Here is a 15,568-nt window from a genome sequence, read left to right as displayed (position 1 = left end):
AAGGACAGCCAGTGCAGACACCTGGCCCTTTATCGTGGCCAGCGCCAGGCGCTGATCCACTCCAGACTGGAGGAAAGCCAAGATTCTCGACACCGAGTAAGAACGAGGGGAGAACCCCCTGGACTCACACCAGGCAAAATAGGCCTTCCAGGTACGGTAATAGATCTTACCAGAGGAGGATTTCCTAGCCTTTATTAGGGTAGGGATAACCTCAGGGGAGAGACCCTTGTCCTTCAAGACATGGGTCTCAACAGCCAGGCCGTTAAAGCCAGCGACTGTAAAGCAGGATGGAAGATCGGACCCTGAGACAGGAGATCTTCCCACAGAGGCAGACACCACGGAGGTGCCACTGCCAGGTGAACAACGTCGGCGTACCAGGACCGGCGAGGCCAGTCCGGCGCCACCAGAATCACCATGTGCGGTTCTGAGACCAATCTGCGAAGGAACCGGGATAGTAACTGAATCGGAGGAAAGGCGTACATCAGACGATACTGATGCCAAGGGGCCACCAATGCATCCGAGGCGTCCGCCAACGGATTGCGCGTTCTTGCCACGAACCTTACCACCTTTCGATTTAGCCGGGATGCAAACAGATCCACGTCTGGGGATCCCCACCTCGCACACAGCATCTGAAAGACCTCCGGGTGTAGGGACCATTCCCCCTGGTCCAGGGTCTGGCGGCTCAGATAGTCGGCCTGCCAATTTTCCACACCCGGAATGTGAACTGCTGAGATCGCCGGGACATGAGTCTCGGCCCAAGACAGAATGTCGGTCACCTCCCGGGCCGCTCGAGCACTCCTGGTGCCCCCCTGGTGGTTGATGTAAGCCACCGCGGTAGCATTGTCCGTCTGTACGCGAACAGGCAGGCCCCAGAGACGGTCCGACCACCGAGACAGAGTTTTATCGCTCGTAATTCCAGCACATTTATTGGGAGAGAGGACTCCTCCTCCGACCAAGTGCCCTGGGCAGACAGGTTGCCCAGGACTCCACCCCAGCCCGACAGGTTGGTGTCCGTGGTAACCACTGTCCACACCAACGGACGGAAGGACTTGCCTTCCGCCACCGACGGGGACTGGATCCACCACAGAAGAGCCAATCTGGTCTGGCGACTCAAGGAGACATCCAGATCCAAGGACTGAGGTAGTCTGTCCCACCTGGCCAGGATCTCCGTCTGGAGAGCCAGCGTGTGGAACTGGGCAAAGGGAATCGCCTCGAAGGCCGACACCATCAACCCCAGGCCCCGCATACAGGTCCTGAGCGACGAGGACAGATTGTCCCTGAGGGACCTGAGTTCGTCCCGCAAAGTCCGGAGCTTGTCCTCCGGCAAGAACACCTTTGCCTGAGCAGAGTCCAGAACCATTCCCAGATAGGGAAGGCGAAGCGATGGAGACAATGCCGATTTTAGAACGTTGATGGTCCATCCGAACTCCCGGAGCATCTGTACCATGATGGACAGATCGCGCACAAGGTCCTGGCTGGCACGCGATCTCAGAAGCAGATCGTCCAGGTACCCCAGGACCGCAATGCCCTGGGCCCGCAGCAGGCCCAGCACCGGCGCCAACACCTTGGTAAACACTCTTGGTGCCGAAGCGAGATCGAAAGGTAACGCCACAAACTGGTAACGGTCCTCTGCGATAGCAAACCGAAGGTACCGCTGATGCCCCTCGAAAATGGGGATGTGCAGGTACGCATCCTTCAGATCTATCGAAGCCAGAAATTCTCCTGGACTCAAGGAGGCCACAACAGAATGGAGAGACTCCTTTCGAAACTTCCGAACACGCACGAAGCGGTTCAGCGCTTTCAGGTCCAGGATAGGACGCACTTTGCCCTCCTTCCTGGGCACAGTGAACAGATTCGAATAAAACCCCCGAAACCTGTCCCGATGAGGCACCGGGACAATCACTCCCTAAGCAAGCAGGTCCTGCACCTCTTGATGCAAGTCCTGCAGATGTCCCGGAAGCAGATGGAGATTGGAGGGAAAGAATCTGTCCGCCGGTCGGGAAAGGAATTCGATCTTGTAACCTGATCAAACGATTTCCTGAACCCACCTGTCCGATATCCGGATCAGCCAAGGTTGGAGGAAACCGCGCAAACGTCCCCCCACCCCTGAAACGGGTGAGGGCGCCCCTTCAGGCAGAGGCGGATTGTCATGCCGAGCCGGCATTGCCGGTCTTCTGCTTACCCGCCCAGGGCTTCTTCTGGTTGCCCTGGGCCTTGAAGGGCTTGCCCTTGGATTGGTTTCCGAAAGGCACGAAAGGACCCCTGATTGGATCTAGGCGCAGAACCCCGCTTTCCTCTGAAAGACTTGTTCTTCGGGTTCTGGGACAGCATAGTGCTCTTGCCCCCCGTGACACCTTTCACCAAGGTGTCCAACGCCTTGCCAAAAAGGCGAGAGCCAGCATAGGGAAAATCAGCAACAGTTTTCCTTGAGGACTGGTCGGCCGACCAGCTCTTCAGCCATATCAGTCGCCGGTTAAGTACCGCGACACTAGAGAGGCGAGCCACCAAGGGGGGCCTCATTTAAGGCTGCATCACACAAGTACATGACTCCTTGGTGGATCTGATCCACCATTTCCAGCCGGGCAGGCGGCACGTCATCAGACACGAGATTGCCCCTAAGCATCTTAGTCCAATCAGCCACCGCCTGAGCCACCAGAACGGACGCGAAAACGGGTTTGAGCAACGAACCCGCCACCGTATAGGAATGGTGAGATAGAGACTGCAGCCGCCGGTCCGTGGGATCCCGGAAAACCGGGGTATCCTCAATAGGAACCAAGGTAGCCTTGTTCAAGACGGCCACAGTGTGATCCACCTGCGGAGGCACACACCATCGTGATTCCGTAGCCGGCGCAAAAGGATAAAGCAATTTGAACCGACTAGGTACCAGGAATGGACGTTTCAACGTGCGCCACATTTCATTAACAGTGTAATGGAATTCCGCTGGACAGGGGAAAACCTGCGCAGACTTGCGGGTCCTGTGCGTCCCAAATGAGGACACAACGCCCGGAGGACAGGGCTCATCCTCTAAATGCAAGGTTTCTTTAACAGAAACAATTAACTCATCCATGGTCGCCCGTTCTTCAGGTGAACCCTGGGGAGGATGTATCAACACTCTCCATTTCAGCCTCCCCCTCAGACCCCGGGAGGTCCAAGGATGAGCGGGACCCTGAAAAGGGCACGCTCGCAGCAGCAGCCATATCCCCATTTGAATCAGAAGAGAGAGACAACCTGAGCCTCTTTCTCGCAGCCCGTTCAGACATCAGCATTTGCATATTTGCCACCAAAGTCGCTACCACAGCAGCCAGATCGGGTCGCAGCGGAGCCATAGGAGAACTGGGGCCCCCCACTAAAGCTGGAGGAAACTTGCTTTCCTGAGAATCCATGGCTCAAGTTATCAGAACAAACTACAGTGCAAAAACGGTGTACTGTCCCCTTTAAGAGCGCTGCGGTGTGCGCAGCCCACCGCTACTGCTACAGTGATGAAAGGCCCCCAAAAGGAGAAAAGAAACTGAGCCAGAAGCGATATACAGAGGGAAATTGAGAGTGATAACCTGCAGAGCTCGCAGAGCGTTGCTACCAGTGTCCTTGCTGCTGATGGAAAGGAAGTGCTGCTGGAGAGGGCTGGACTATATGCCAGACCCTGGGAAAATGGCTGCCCCATAGAAATGCATTGGAGGCTACGCCTAAATGGCCGCCAACATGCGGCCGGACCGATCGTTCCACCGCCCATAAAATGGCGGCGGATGGCGCCAAAATGACATGCAGGATCGCCCAGAGGAGCTATATATGTGTGCCCATAGCAAAGATGGCGGACCGCACATTCACAACCGTCTGCACCCCCAACAATGCACCTAGGTGACACAGGGAAAGGGACCCCCAGGCAACATACAGATCTGCACAAGCGACCCCCGCAGGGGTCGCACAGGGAGTCACACAGGCACAGACACGGGGAACACACAGCAACACAGACTGTCACCCCAGACAGAGGCCCCACACAGAAAAGTACTTACCTGTACCACATGGCGTGGGGAGCCTCTATGCACGGAAAACCTCTGTCCTCATCTGACAGGGAGTGCCGTGAGCCAGGGACATGACGCTGCAGCACCGCAGACGGCTGCATACCTGTAGAGAACAGGGATGGGTCGTTCGTAATGCCAGGGCGAACCATAGCTGAACGCTCGATGGCGGGCTGGGGGTCCATCTGACCCTTTTGCTCTGAAGAACCAGGGCGGCCAGTCCGAATCCCAGCACCGCATGATCCATCTTCATCCGAAGAGAAGACTAACACTAGAAGCTGACAAATAAACAGCTAGTAAAGTAAAAGAAAAAACTGACATTTTCAAAGAAAATCAAATAAAAGATTAGAAAGGCTGACACTGAAGCCCCAGCACAAGGGAAGCCTGACTATTCCTGGCGCTAGGCAGATTAAAACTGAGTTGGGAGTGGTGATGCAGGGGGGGTATTTACCAGATGGGACAGCCCCCATGGGTGTGTATATGCTAATGCCTTTTGTCTTTGGACTAAGTCTATATGCCTAGCTATTCCTGCGGATGGGAAGACAATACCCAACAGTGATGACTTAGAGGAGGCGGCGACTGTCGGAGGACGTAAGAGAAAAAACAATACACCCTCAAAGAGGATAAGGTCCTCAAACAGCAGCATGCAAAACCTGGCAGCCAAAAAAAGCATCCACAGATGCCAACACATCCACTTTATAAAACTTTGTAAAAGCGTGCACCGAAGACCAGGTGGCCGCCTTGCAAACCTACGTCACCGCCGCTTGATGATGGAAGGCCCAAGAGGAACTAAGTGCCCAGAGTAGAGTGTGCCTTGACAGGGAAAGGAGGAACCTGACACCTGATGGAATAGGCCTGAAAAACTGTCTGTCTGATCCATCTGGAAATGGTCGCAGAGGAAGAGGACAACCCTTTGCGATGTAAATCCGTGAGCATAAATAGTGAGTCTGACTTCCTGATAGACTCCGTAGCTGCCAGGTACACCCTAACTGCCCGGACCACATCCAAGGCATGTAAGGCAATTTCCTTCGGATGTTTAGGCCTAGGACACACAATCAAGACAACACAATCTCTTCATTCAAATTTAAGTCAGAGACCACCTTAGGAATGAAAGACAGACAGGGACAAAGCACCACCTTATCTTTCTGAATCACCAGATAAGGTGAACGACAGAATAACCCCACCAGTTCCAACACCCCACACGAGGTGATAGCCACCAAAAAGGCCACCTTCTGAGACAGCGTAAGCAGGGGAATCTCCCGAATATTTTCAAAGGGAGGCTTCTTTAGAGCTGAAAGCACCAAATTAAGGATCCCAAGGCCGCAATGGGCACTTCTCTTGCCCCCTTGGTGACTGACAGAATGATCGCTCCGAGACTCTTCCAGGGTCCAGATCCCCTTAACAGAATGCTTGCCAAGGACGCCTCCCCAGCCAGACAGCTGGCATCTGTGGTGACCACAGTCCAATACAAGGGGAGGAAGGATTTTCCCAGCCTAAGCGACGGAGAGCGAAGACACCATATCAGGGACTCCTTTGTTCCCAGACTCACCCGGATCTGATTGTCCAGAGAGTGTGGAGTCTTGTCCCACTTAGTTAGAATCTCCCTTTGCAGGGACCTTGTATTAAACTGTGCAAACGAAACCACCTCGAAGGAAGATATCATCAGGCCCAGTACCCGCATGCAATTCCGGAGGGATGACCATCTGTTTGACAGCAGAATACGAATTGCAGCCTGCAATTTCTGGAGTTTGTCCAGAGGAATGAGCACTCTGGCTATGGCTGAGTCCAGAGTCAGACCCAAATAGTCCAGCTTTGTGGGCGGAGCCAGGGCAGACTTCTGAAAATTCAGAATCCAGCCGAACTCCCGCAGAGTTCGTATTGTGATCTCCAGGTTCTCCACCAGAGCAGAAGGAGACTCCGCTCGCAGAGAGAGATCATCCAAGTAGCCCAGTACTGCGATTCCTCCCCCCCCGGCGTAGCAAGGCTAGGGAGCCAACACTTTTGTGATGACCCGAGGAGCGGAGTTGAGACCAAAGGGTAATGCCACAAACTGATAATGCTCCTCTCCCACAGCAATGCGGAGAAAATGCTGGTGACTGGCACATACTGGTATGTGAAGATAGGCATCTTTGATATCTAAAGAGGCAAAGAAATCCCCCCCCCCCCCCCCCGACACAGGGATATCACCACCATTCGAATTGGCTCCATTCTGAACTTCTGTACCCGCACAAAGCAGTTTAGGGTCTTGAGGTCCCGGATTGGATGCACTTTGCCTTTCTTCCTGGGGACTGTGAACAGGTTTGAGTAAAAACCCTGAAAACGTTCCGAAGTCGGAACCGGAGCAATCAGCCCTTGAAGGAACAGGTCTTGTACCTCCCCAAACAGACCCTGTAACTGGTCTGGGGACAGGTGCAGGTTGGATGGAAAAAAAACCTTGCTGGAGAACAACAGCGCAACTTGATCCTGTAGCTGGACCGAATGACTTTGTGGACCCACTTGTCTTGTAACAGGGAATTGGTCCCCCCACCCCCCAATACGGGTCAGGGCGTACCTTCATGCAGAAGGAGCCTTGTCCGTGGGTGTGGAGAAGCCCGCTCTCGGCTTGCCAGATCAGGTTCGTTAGGATCCGCTAGAGGAGGTCCTCAAGGGCTTCAAGCCCTTGTCAGTCGACCCTGAGGGACTAAAAAATGTATGAGCCAAGAAGGAAGTTCCACGTGCCTGCGGGAAGGAGGGGAACCCAGGAGGAAAACATTTTCAATTTAAATTTTTTTTGCCAGAATCAAAGATCCCAGCAGGGAATTAGGCAGAAAAAAACTGAGCGACTATAGCAGGGAGAGGGAGTACACCCCCTGGGAATGCCCATGGGTTTAAGCCAGAAGATTTTTTCTGCCTAGTATCCTACTCCTGTAGGGGGCAGTATAACCCCATGACAGGAGCTAGGCTATGTCCGTCAATGAACGAAAGAGAAATATTGTTTTTTTTTTTTTAAATTGTTGCTCTTTTTTTGGTTGATTGCACAAAATATAAAAATCGCAGAGGTGATCAAATACCACCAAAAGAAAGCTCTATTTGTGGGGGAAAAAGAACATAAATTTTATTTGTACACAATGTCGCTCAACCGTGCAATTGTCAGTTAAAGCAATGCAGTGCGGTATCGCAAAAGAAATGGCCTGGTCATTAAGGGGGTAAAACCTTCCGGAGCTGAAGTGGTTAAAAGCTTAAATCAATCAGTCATGGTATAAAGAATAAATACAGTTCTATACCTGCATGTAGACACGGGTTTTGGTAAAACGACCCCTGCTGTGTACACAGCTTGGAATATTCCTTCTAGATTGACTCTCCTGGTGATCTCTCGGATGAGGACAGGAGCAACGCGCTTCGATCGCAGCTTCTTATGGACACAAAGGAAATTAACCTCTACCATCTTCCTTTCACTGGGACAAGACAACAGAACAAGACAATATATTAGGAAGAGTTCAGTGTAAACATTATTAATTCAGACAGGCCCATCTTTTGTCTGCAGTGATCCATATTTAACCCCTTCACACCTAAGGGTAAAAAAAATCAATGCCTAAGCCCAATTGAGCAAATTTGACGTGTTAGTAAAACTGTACATATCATCACAACTACTTTGTGCATCCAGGTGGATTATATTTAGGTTTTTTTTCCATGACCAATTGGGCTTTGATTTGGTGGTAAATGGTTATGGATAGCTCTTGATTTTTTTTTTTTTCATTAAAGGAAACTGGCCCAAAACAATAAAAAAATATATATATTTTTTAAATTTAGCTGTATTTTCCTTGTTACTACTATAACCTTCCACTCAAAATAAATTCTTCTGCTTCTGACGATCGCAGCAATACTACACATGTGTATGTTAGGTAGTAGAGCGCAGAAACAATAGTGCGCATTTTGCTTTTTTTTTGTTCCTACCTAAAACATGGATACTGATTTAAAAAAAAAAAAAAAAAAATTAAAAAAAATCCTGCCCAAAATATACTGACCCTGATTTGACCCAAACACTAACCCTGGCACTGACCTAGATCAAACCTTGTTCTAGGCATTTTTTTTTTTTTTTTTACACACTTTTTCTTCCTCTCTGCAAGGAGAAAGATATATTGCATCTTTCCTCTCCATTCACAGAGAAAGAGAGGAGAGAAACACAGTGACGGGCTTCACAGTTACTGATCACTGTGGTAGCCAATCACTGGCTAGCACAGCGATAAGGTGACATGGAATCAGGAGTTCTGGGTCCTGATCGTTAGTACAGGACCTGGGGGGTCTTGGGGAGACCCCGGTCTCTGTGCTGGAAGCACGCTCCCAGCACAATGTGAGATACGCATATATGTGGCCCCACATAATAAAGCCAGCCCAGTGCAGTGGAGCATGTGTTACATCGGTGTCAATAGGTTAAACATGAACACAAAGCTTTATCACTAGTCTTGCTGGGATGCAAGTAAAGAGTAACACGGCACTACTTCCCAAGAACACACTAAAGTACACTCCCTACAGAACGGCTCACATAACACAAAGTCTAAGACAGCTAAGGAGGAGTCGCTGTACTAACTGCGATGTTAGTACATCAATCTACCCCGCAGTGCTATTGTGTTCTGAAAGAGGGATGGTGCCCCCCCCCCCCCCCCCGCCCCTGCCAGAACACTCCAGTTGGCACTCTAAGCCATTGGCTGAGCATGCTGATTGGGAGCAGATCGGCAAACCTTTTTTGGTCATGCCCCATCGGACGGCTTTGGTCGGAATGGCTGCAGCACACAAGGGCTGAATGTGGGCCGCTTTCTGATGCCGCCTGACATTCAGGTCGTGTGAACTAGGCTTTAGTGCTCCTATGTTAACCCCTTCACGCGGACCGTATGCAAATATGCTGCCCCACTGGACTAGGATTTTTCCCCAGGGCAGCATTTCTCCCTTTGTGCTGGGAGTGCGCGGCATGGCATGTTCCCAACACAGAGAATGGGGTCTCACGTAGAGCCCTGGGTGCAGTACTAATAATCGGGACCCAGAACTCTTGATTCCAGGTCATCTAAACGCTGTGATAGCCTCTTTTTTCCTCTGTGAATGGAGGAGAGGGATGCATCATATCTCTCTCTCCTTGCAAAAAATAAATAAAATGTGTGTGCAAAAAAAAAAAATTAAATAAATAAAACTTAAAAAAATGAAATACGAAAATATGCAAAAAATTTTTGGGGGGAGCATACCCATGTATTTCCAAAGCTGCTGCAGCTATGAACCAAAAGACATGTATATTAAAAAAGAATAGCGCGCAAATGCAAAAGAAATTACTACCAAATCTGAAGAGAGTCCATAAATAAAAATGGGGATTTGGTCCCACCATATGGCCATATCGTGCTCAAGCCCACTACTGCGTCAAAGTACCCCATTATCAGTGGGTCCTACACTATCCATGAAAAAGAGATGAATCCAGCCCTTCTAACCCTTGGAGACAATACTCCTTGCTGGGAGAGATGTGCAAATGCACTACAGGGGACTCCTCCTATATCTACTTGATGGTGGACACTGATTGAGTACAGGTGTGTGTGGGGGGTGGGGAGGGCTGCTCAACCTCGATAGTCTGGTCAGACCGAATACATAATAAACAGGCAAAAAATTTTTGGGGGGAGCATACCCATGTATTTCCAAAGCTGCTGCAGCTATGAACCAAAAAGCAAGGAGTATTGTCTCCGAGGGTTAGAAAGGCTGGATTCATCTCTTTTTCATGGATAGTGTAGGACCCACTGATAATGGGGTACTTTGACGCAGTAGTGGGCTTGAGCACGATATGGCCATATGGTGGGACCAAACCCCCATTTTTATTCATGGACTCTCTTCAGATTTGGTAGTAATTTCTTTTGCATTTGCGCGCTATTCTTTTTTAAAATACGAAAATATACCTAGATCAGGGTTGGATCTAGGTCATTGCCAGGGTTAGTGTTTGGGTCAAAGGTCAAGGTCGGTATTATACCCCCCCCCCCCCACCCCAAGGATTGATTTTTTTATGTTTTAGTATCAGTGTCATTTCGTGTCAGTGTGTTTCTGGCTACATTCACACCTGAGCGTAGCGTTTTCGCGCGTATTTTACCGCAATTTTTTACCGCGATTTACAGGCGTTTTTACAGGCGTTTTTAGATTGAATAGAAACCAATGGAAAACGCCTGTAATCTGCCCAAAAACAAGCTCATGTACTTTTTTGAGCGTTGGGCGTTTTGCTTACAGCGTCAAAACGCTCAGATATGAACAGGGGCCATTGAAATTAATAAGATTTGTCTTGTTGGGCGTTTTGAGAGCTGATCCTAGAGCAGAAAAACTCCCCAAAACGCCCCAAAACGCCTAGATGTGAACGGAGCCTTAGGTAAGATTAAAAAAAAAAAAAAAAGCAAAATGGGCACTATTGTTTCTGGGCTGTACTACAGGCACAAACAACATACATTTTGCCAAAAGTATCGGGACGCCTGCCATTACACGCACATGAACTTTAATTGCATCCCAGTCTTAGTCCGTAGGGTTCAATATTGAGTTGGCCCAACCTTTGCAGCTATAACAGCCTCAATTCTTCTGGGAAGGCTGTCCACGAGGTTTCAGGAGTGTGTCTATAACAGGAATCCTTAAACTACGGCCCTCCAGCTGTTGAGGAACTACACACCCCATGAGGCATTGTAAAACTCTGACATTCACAGACATGACTAGGCATGATGGGAATTGTAGTTCCTCAACAGCTGGAGGGCCGTACTTTGAAGACCCTTGGTCTATAGGATTGTTTGACCATTCTTCCAGAAGCGCATTTGTGAGGTCAAGTACTGATGTTGGACGAGAAGGCGTGGCTTGCAGTCTCTGCTCCAATTCTTCTGAGTTGAGCTCAAGACTCAAGTTTCTCCACCCCAAACTCGATCATCCATGTCTTTATGGACCTTGCTTTGTGCACTGGTGTGCAGTCTTGTTGGGACAGGAAGAGGGCCATGCCCAAACTGTTCTTACAAAGTTGGGAGTATGAAATTGTCCAAAGTGTTTTGGTATGCTGACGGCTTAAGAGTTCCCTTCACCGTAATTAAGGGGCCAAACCCAACCCCTACACCATAATTCCCCCCGCCACCAAATGATTTGGACCAGTGCACAAAGCAAGGTCCATAAAGACATGGATGAGCGAGTTTGGGGTGGAGGAACTTGATAGTCCTGACCTCGACCAGATAGAACACATTCGGGAAACAGAGCGGAGACTGCGAACCTGGCCTTCTTGTCCAACATCAGCACCTGACCTCATAAATGCGCTTTCCTAAGAATGGTCTAACATCCCCATTGACACACTCCTAAACCTTGCGAACAACCTTTACCAGAAGAGTTGAAGCCGTTATGGCTGCAAAGGGTGGGCCAATTAAATATTGAACCATACGGACTAAAGCCCCGTACACACGCACCGATTGTTGGCCGACCGATCGTCTTTTGTCCAGTGTTGTTGTGTTGGTTGAAATGTGCTCTAGACTGCACACAAATTTTTTCGGCCAACAACAACCAACTGCAGAAGTGATGTCATGTTCTGGTCTACATTTCGTGTGTTTTTTCTTCTCTGAGCATGCCCAGTCTTGCTCATCTGATTTTTGTCGGCCGAAATCTGTACTGACTGATGAACAATCGGCCGTTCTGGTGACGGCCAACAAAAATGTTATAGCCTGCACACCAGATTTTGTTCGGCCGAAAAGTCGCAGTCGGTTGTCGGAAGCATCATACTAACAAGCCGACAATCAGCCGATCGGACGTTGGCCGAAAATTTACGGCCAACAATCGGGGCGTGTGTATGGGGCTTGAGTCTGGGATGCCATTAAAGTTCATGTGCGTGTAAAGCCAGGCATCCCAATACTTTTGACAATATAGTGTATGTGGTGTCGCTGCGACCATCAGGAGCAGGAGAATTTCATTTGGGTTGTTCTTTGGTGAAGGTTATGGTAGCAGCAAGACATATACTACTACATTTTTTACTATTTTGGCCCAGTTTTCCTTGGATAATGAAAAAAAATAAAAAAATCAGGCTATGTCCAATAGCATTTACTAAGGTAAAAGGTATAAAATTCACCTGGATGCACAAAGTAGTTGTGATGATATGTACGGTTTTACTAACACATGTAAAAGTTTCAAAATTGTGCTTCAGCGTTTAGATTTGTTATACCCATAGGCGCAACGGGGGTCAATGAACTGTATTTGTCTCCTTCAAACACTAGATGGTGTACATCCTATTGCAGGAAGTATAGTAGGGAAAGACCTTGTCACAGATTCTGGGGATGTATATTTCACAGAACTCCATTCCTCTTCCTACGGGCTGCTAAGAAATGTATGCACTGATAATTATTATAGTTGTTAAGATTTGTCACTTGAACTATTTTGCATATTTGAGTAGATGTCAAGACAAGCAACAATTTTAAAACACACACATTTACAACATGGTCATGCAAACGTACACTGCAATTGGCTTAAATGATAAGTTCACCTTTTCTAACATGTTACCCTCATATTCAGGGGGTAACATATTACAGATACACCAGCCCCCACATCCCCTCAATCCCCAGTTTTGACAGTGAGCAGGCAATCTTTCCCCCAGCATGCTGTCGCAATCTAAAAAAAAAAAAAAACGTGCCCGGCTACATAAATCATTCATTGTGTTCTGTGTATGTGAAAACTGCAAGTACCGTCAGCCTTTGCGGCTGTCAGCTTATAGTTCTCAATGAACCACCAGGGCGCTGTTGACTTTTCTAGGTAGTTCATTAAGCTTCTTGTCAGAGTGTAAGTGCCTGACCGCTACACAGACAAGTCTGATGGACCGTGGCATTACACCCACAATCTGCTGATCACAGGTGCAATGCTTTACCGGCTCCTAAAAAAAAAAAAAAATAATAAATGCATATTTTTTTACCCACAAAAAAATGTGCATTTATTATTTTTGTTGTAAAGGTAAACTTATCCTTTCATTTGGTTACATTCTCCTTTACGCCGGATTTTAAGACTCTACACGACCTGTGACATATCGTATGGCAAAAGGGACTTGGTAATAACCAAACTGTTACTATATTTAATATACTTCTAGCAGAAAGAAGGTTAGAAGTGTAGTTTACCTTTAATACACAAACAATATTGGCGCACTGAAGGTGTGGTTGTACAGAAAAAGCCACTAATGGGCCAATAAAGGAGATCTAAGATGACAGAATTAATGATACAGGCCCAGTACTGTGAATACACAAGGGGAGATGAAGTCTATATGCTGGAGGGGAGTGTATAGATTACAGTATGGTGTAGAACAGGGTTTCTAACCAGTGTGCTGCAGCAAAATGACCCCCACTTAGTATTGCTTATTTTTAAATTATTAGCCCCGAGTCCCAAGGCCTGGGGTTGGCCGGGAACTCCGGGCTACATACCTCAGCAGTGTAACATCTCATCCTGCATCCAGGGATTGGTGGGCCAGCTGGGGGCTGCCGCAATGAGAGTGAGTGGAGCTGTCAAAATGAAGCAGTGATAATGGGGTGGGCGGAGCCGATATGTGGGACTACCCGCCCTTTGTCCCGTTTACTTAATAGACAAACAGCCGCTGGCCTGGGGAGGAAGGTGGCAGGGGACGGGGCCAATTGTAACTACTCTATGTGCATCCACAGCAGTGTATAATAAACCTGAATTATACACCACCGTGGGTGCACATACAGCAGTTACAATTGGTCTTGCCCCCTGCCACCTTCCTCCTTAGCCAGCAATGTACACACGCCGCCGATGCTAGCTGGAACAAAGGGGCAGAGCCCCGCATATCGGCCCCGCCCATCCCCAACATTACTACTTCAATCTGGCAGCTCCAATCACTCTCACTGCGGCCGCCCCAGGCTTTCCCACCAATCCCTGGCTGTCTTGGATAGATGTTACACTGCTGCATGTCCTGCTCGGCTCCACTCATGTTCCATCTGATGCCGCCATTCTTCCCTCAGCTCCTGAAATGATGCTAACCTCGCGCGCCGCACAACGCACTCCTGAACCTCGCGCGCCGCACAACGCACTCCTGAACCTCGCACCCTGCACAACGCACTCCTGAATCCCACTGATGTATGTAACAAATACATTTTTTGGAAATTTTTGGTTGGTGTGCCTCGAGATTCTGCCAGATTTTAAAGGGTGCCTTGGTTGAAAAAAGGTTAAAAAACACTGGTGTAGAAGAGGCTAGTTCATAGTCCTAAAAACACAAGTTCATGGAGGCCGACATGTAGGTCCTGGTGCTGGACAGCTGCAAACTCTAAATAGAGCTAGAAGGGCCTCTGCAGGCGATACAAGGGAAGAGAAAAAGCAGTGCCATCTAAGTGCAGCAGGACACATTTTAAGGGGCAATAAAAGACAGCAACTTACAGGAATGCCTGAAGGAGCACGCACTCTCCGAACGTGCGCACCTCCCACTCAACTCTGGATCCCGATGGGATGTCAATGGCTCTCTCCCAGTGCAACTGTATCTCAAGAAAATGCTGGAAGCCACCAGCCCAGCCAAAACAACAGACTGCATATTCAACCCTTGGCACCGAGTCCTCCTCTGGAGCAGATGATTATACAAGCACTTACACATCTTACAACTTGTAAGTTGATGCCTTTTATTACCCATTAAAATTTGTCCTGCTGCACTTAGACTGCTCTGCCCTTTCCTCTTCCCTTCTAGTTTATCTTCAAACCTTAAGCAAGCTGGGGCAGAAGGAGGATGAATCTGGTCACTTTGAAAGAGTTTCACTTACTTGTCATAAATACGGATAGTGGCAGGAACGGCGCTTATAAAGCCCACTAATTTTTTGTTGGAAGACACTCTGACTCCACAGTGCCACTGGGATAACCACCCAGGAGGACGAAGTGCCCTTTAAAAGACAACATTTTTAGAATAAAAATGACGATCATTGTAGGTGATGAAAATTAAAAGTACAGTCCAAATAATATGAAAAAAAAAAAAAGACCAATCTTAAAAATGTTCCCCCCTCCACCTATTTCCCTTTGGAATAAATAAAGTACTCTGAATCTGAATCTTTCCAGCCTAACCTGTACAAAAAAAGATGTGCGTACTTACCTATTTTTTTATCTGCTCCAGACTGATCATGTGATCTTGTAGCTCCAGCTCAGAAAGCGCTCGGCAATGACTAAAAATTCAGAGCGCCGGAACTCGCGAACTGGGATATGCGATCGCAACTGGGGGTGTCGTTAACTTTTAATTGACACCCCCTGCGTATCGCATATGGCAGTGTGAACTGCCAGGGGTGCGGATGCGATGCGGGATCACGCTGCATATTTGCAGCGTTCCCGCATTGCACAAATGTGAACCGGGACTTAAAGCGGAGTTCCACCCAAAAGTGGAACTTACGCTTTAGGGAGTCCTGACCCCCCGACATGCCACATTTGGCATGTCATTTTTTTTGGGGGGGAGCGGGTACCTAGTTTTGACATGTACCCGCTCCCACTTCCGCTCGGAGCGCCGCGGCGCCCTGAGCGGAAGTTCTCCTCTCCCCCTCCCTCCCTGCAATCTTCTGGGACACGTCAGAGGTCCCAGA

At 48.8% G+C, this 15,568-nt stretch overlaps 1 protein-coding gene across 1 annotated transcript in view; it reads right to left on the bottom strand.

Annotated features, from left to right (window-relative positions):
- The window catches only part of NMT2 (N-myristoyltransferase 2), a 138,280-nt gene that overhangs the window by 32,203 nt on the left and 90,509 nt on the right, over nucleotides 1–15,568 (bottom strand). The window contains exons 6-7 of the mRNA XM_082258733.1: nucleotides 14,768–14,884; nucleotides 7,280–7,450 (exon numbers count right to left, since the gene is read on the bottom strand). Coding sequence (XP_082114859.1) covers nucleotides 7,280–7,450; nucleotides 14,768–14,884 — 288 coding nt within the window. The remainder of the gene's footprint in view (nucleotides 1–7,279; nucleotides 7,451–14,767; nucleotides 14,885–15,568) is intronic.

The sequence above is a fragment of the Pelophylax lessonae genome, assembly GCF_965119305.1.
Source record: "Pelophylax lessonae genome assembly, chromosome: 5".
Taxonomy (NCBI): domain Eukaryota; kingdom Metazoa; phylum Chordata; class Amphibia; order Anura; family Ranidae; genus Pelophylax; species Pelophylax lessonae.
This window is presented reverse-complemented; position numbering and strand designations above follow the sequence as displayed.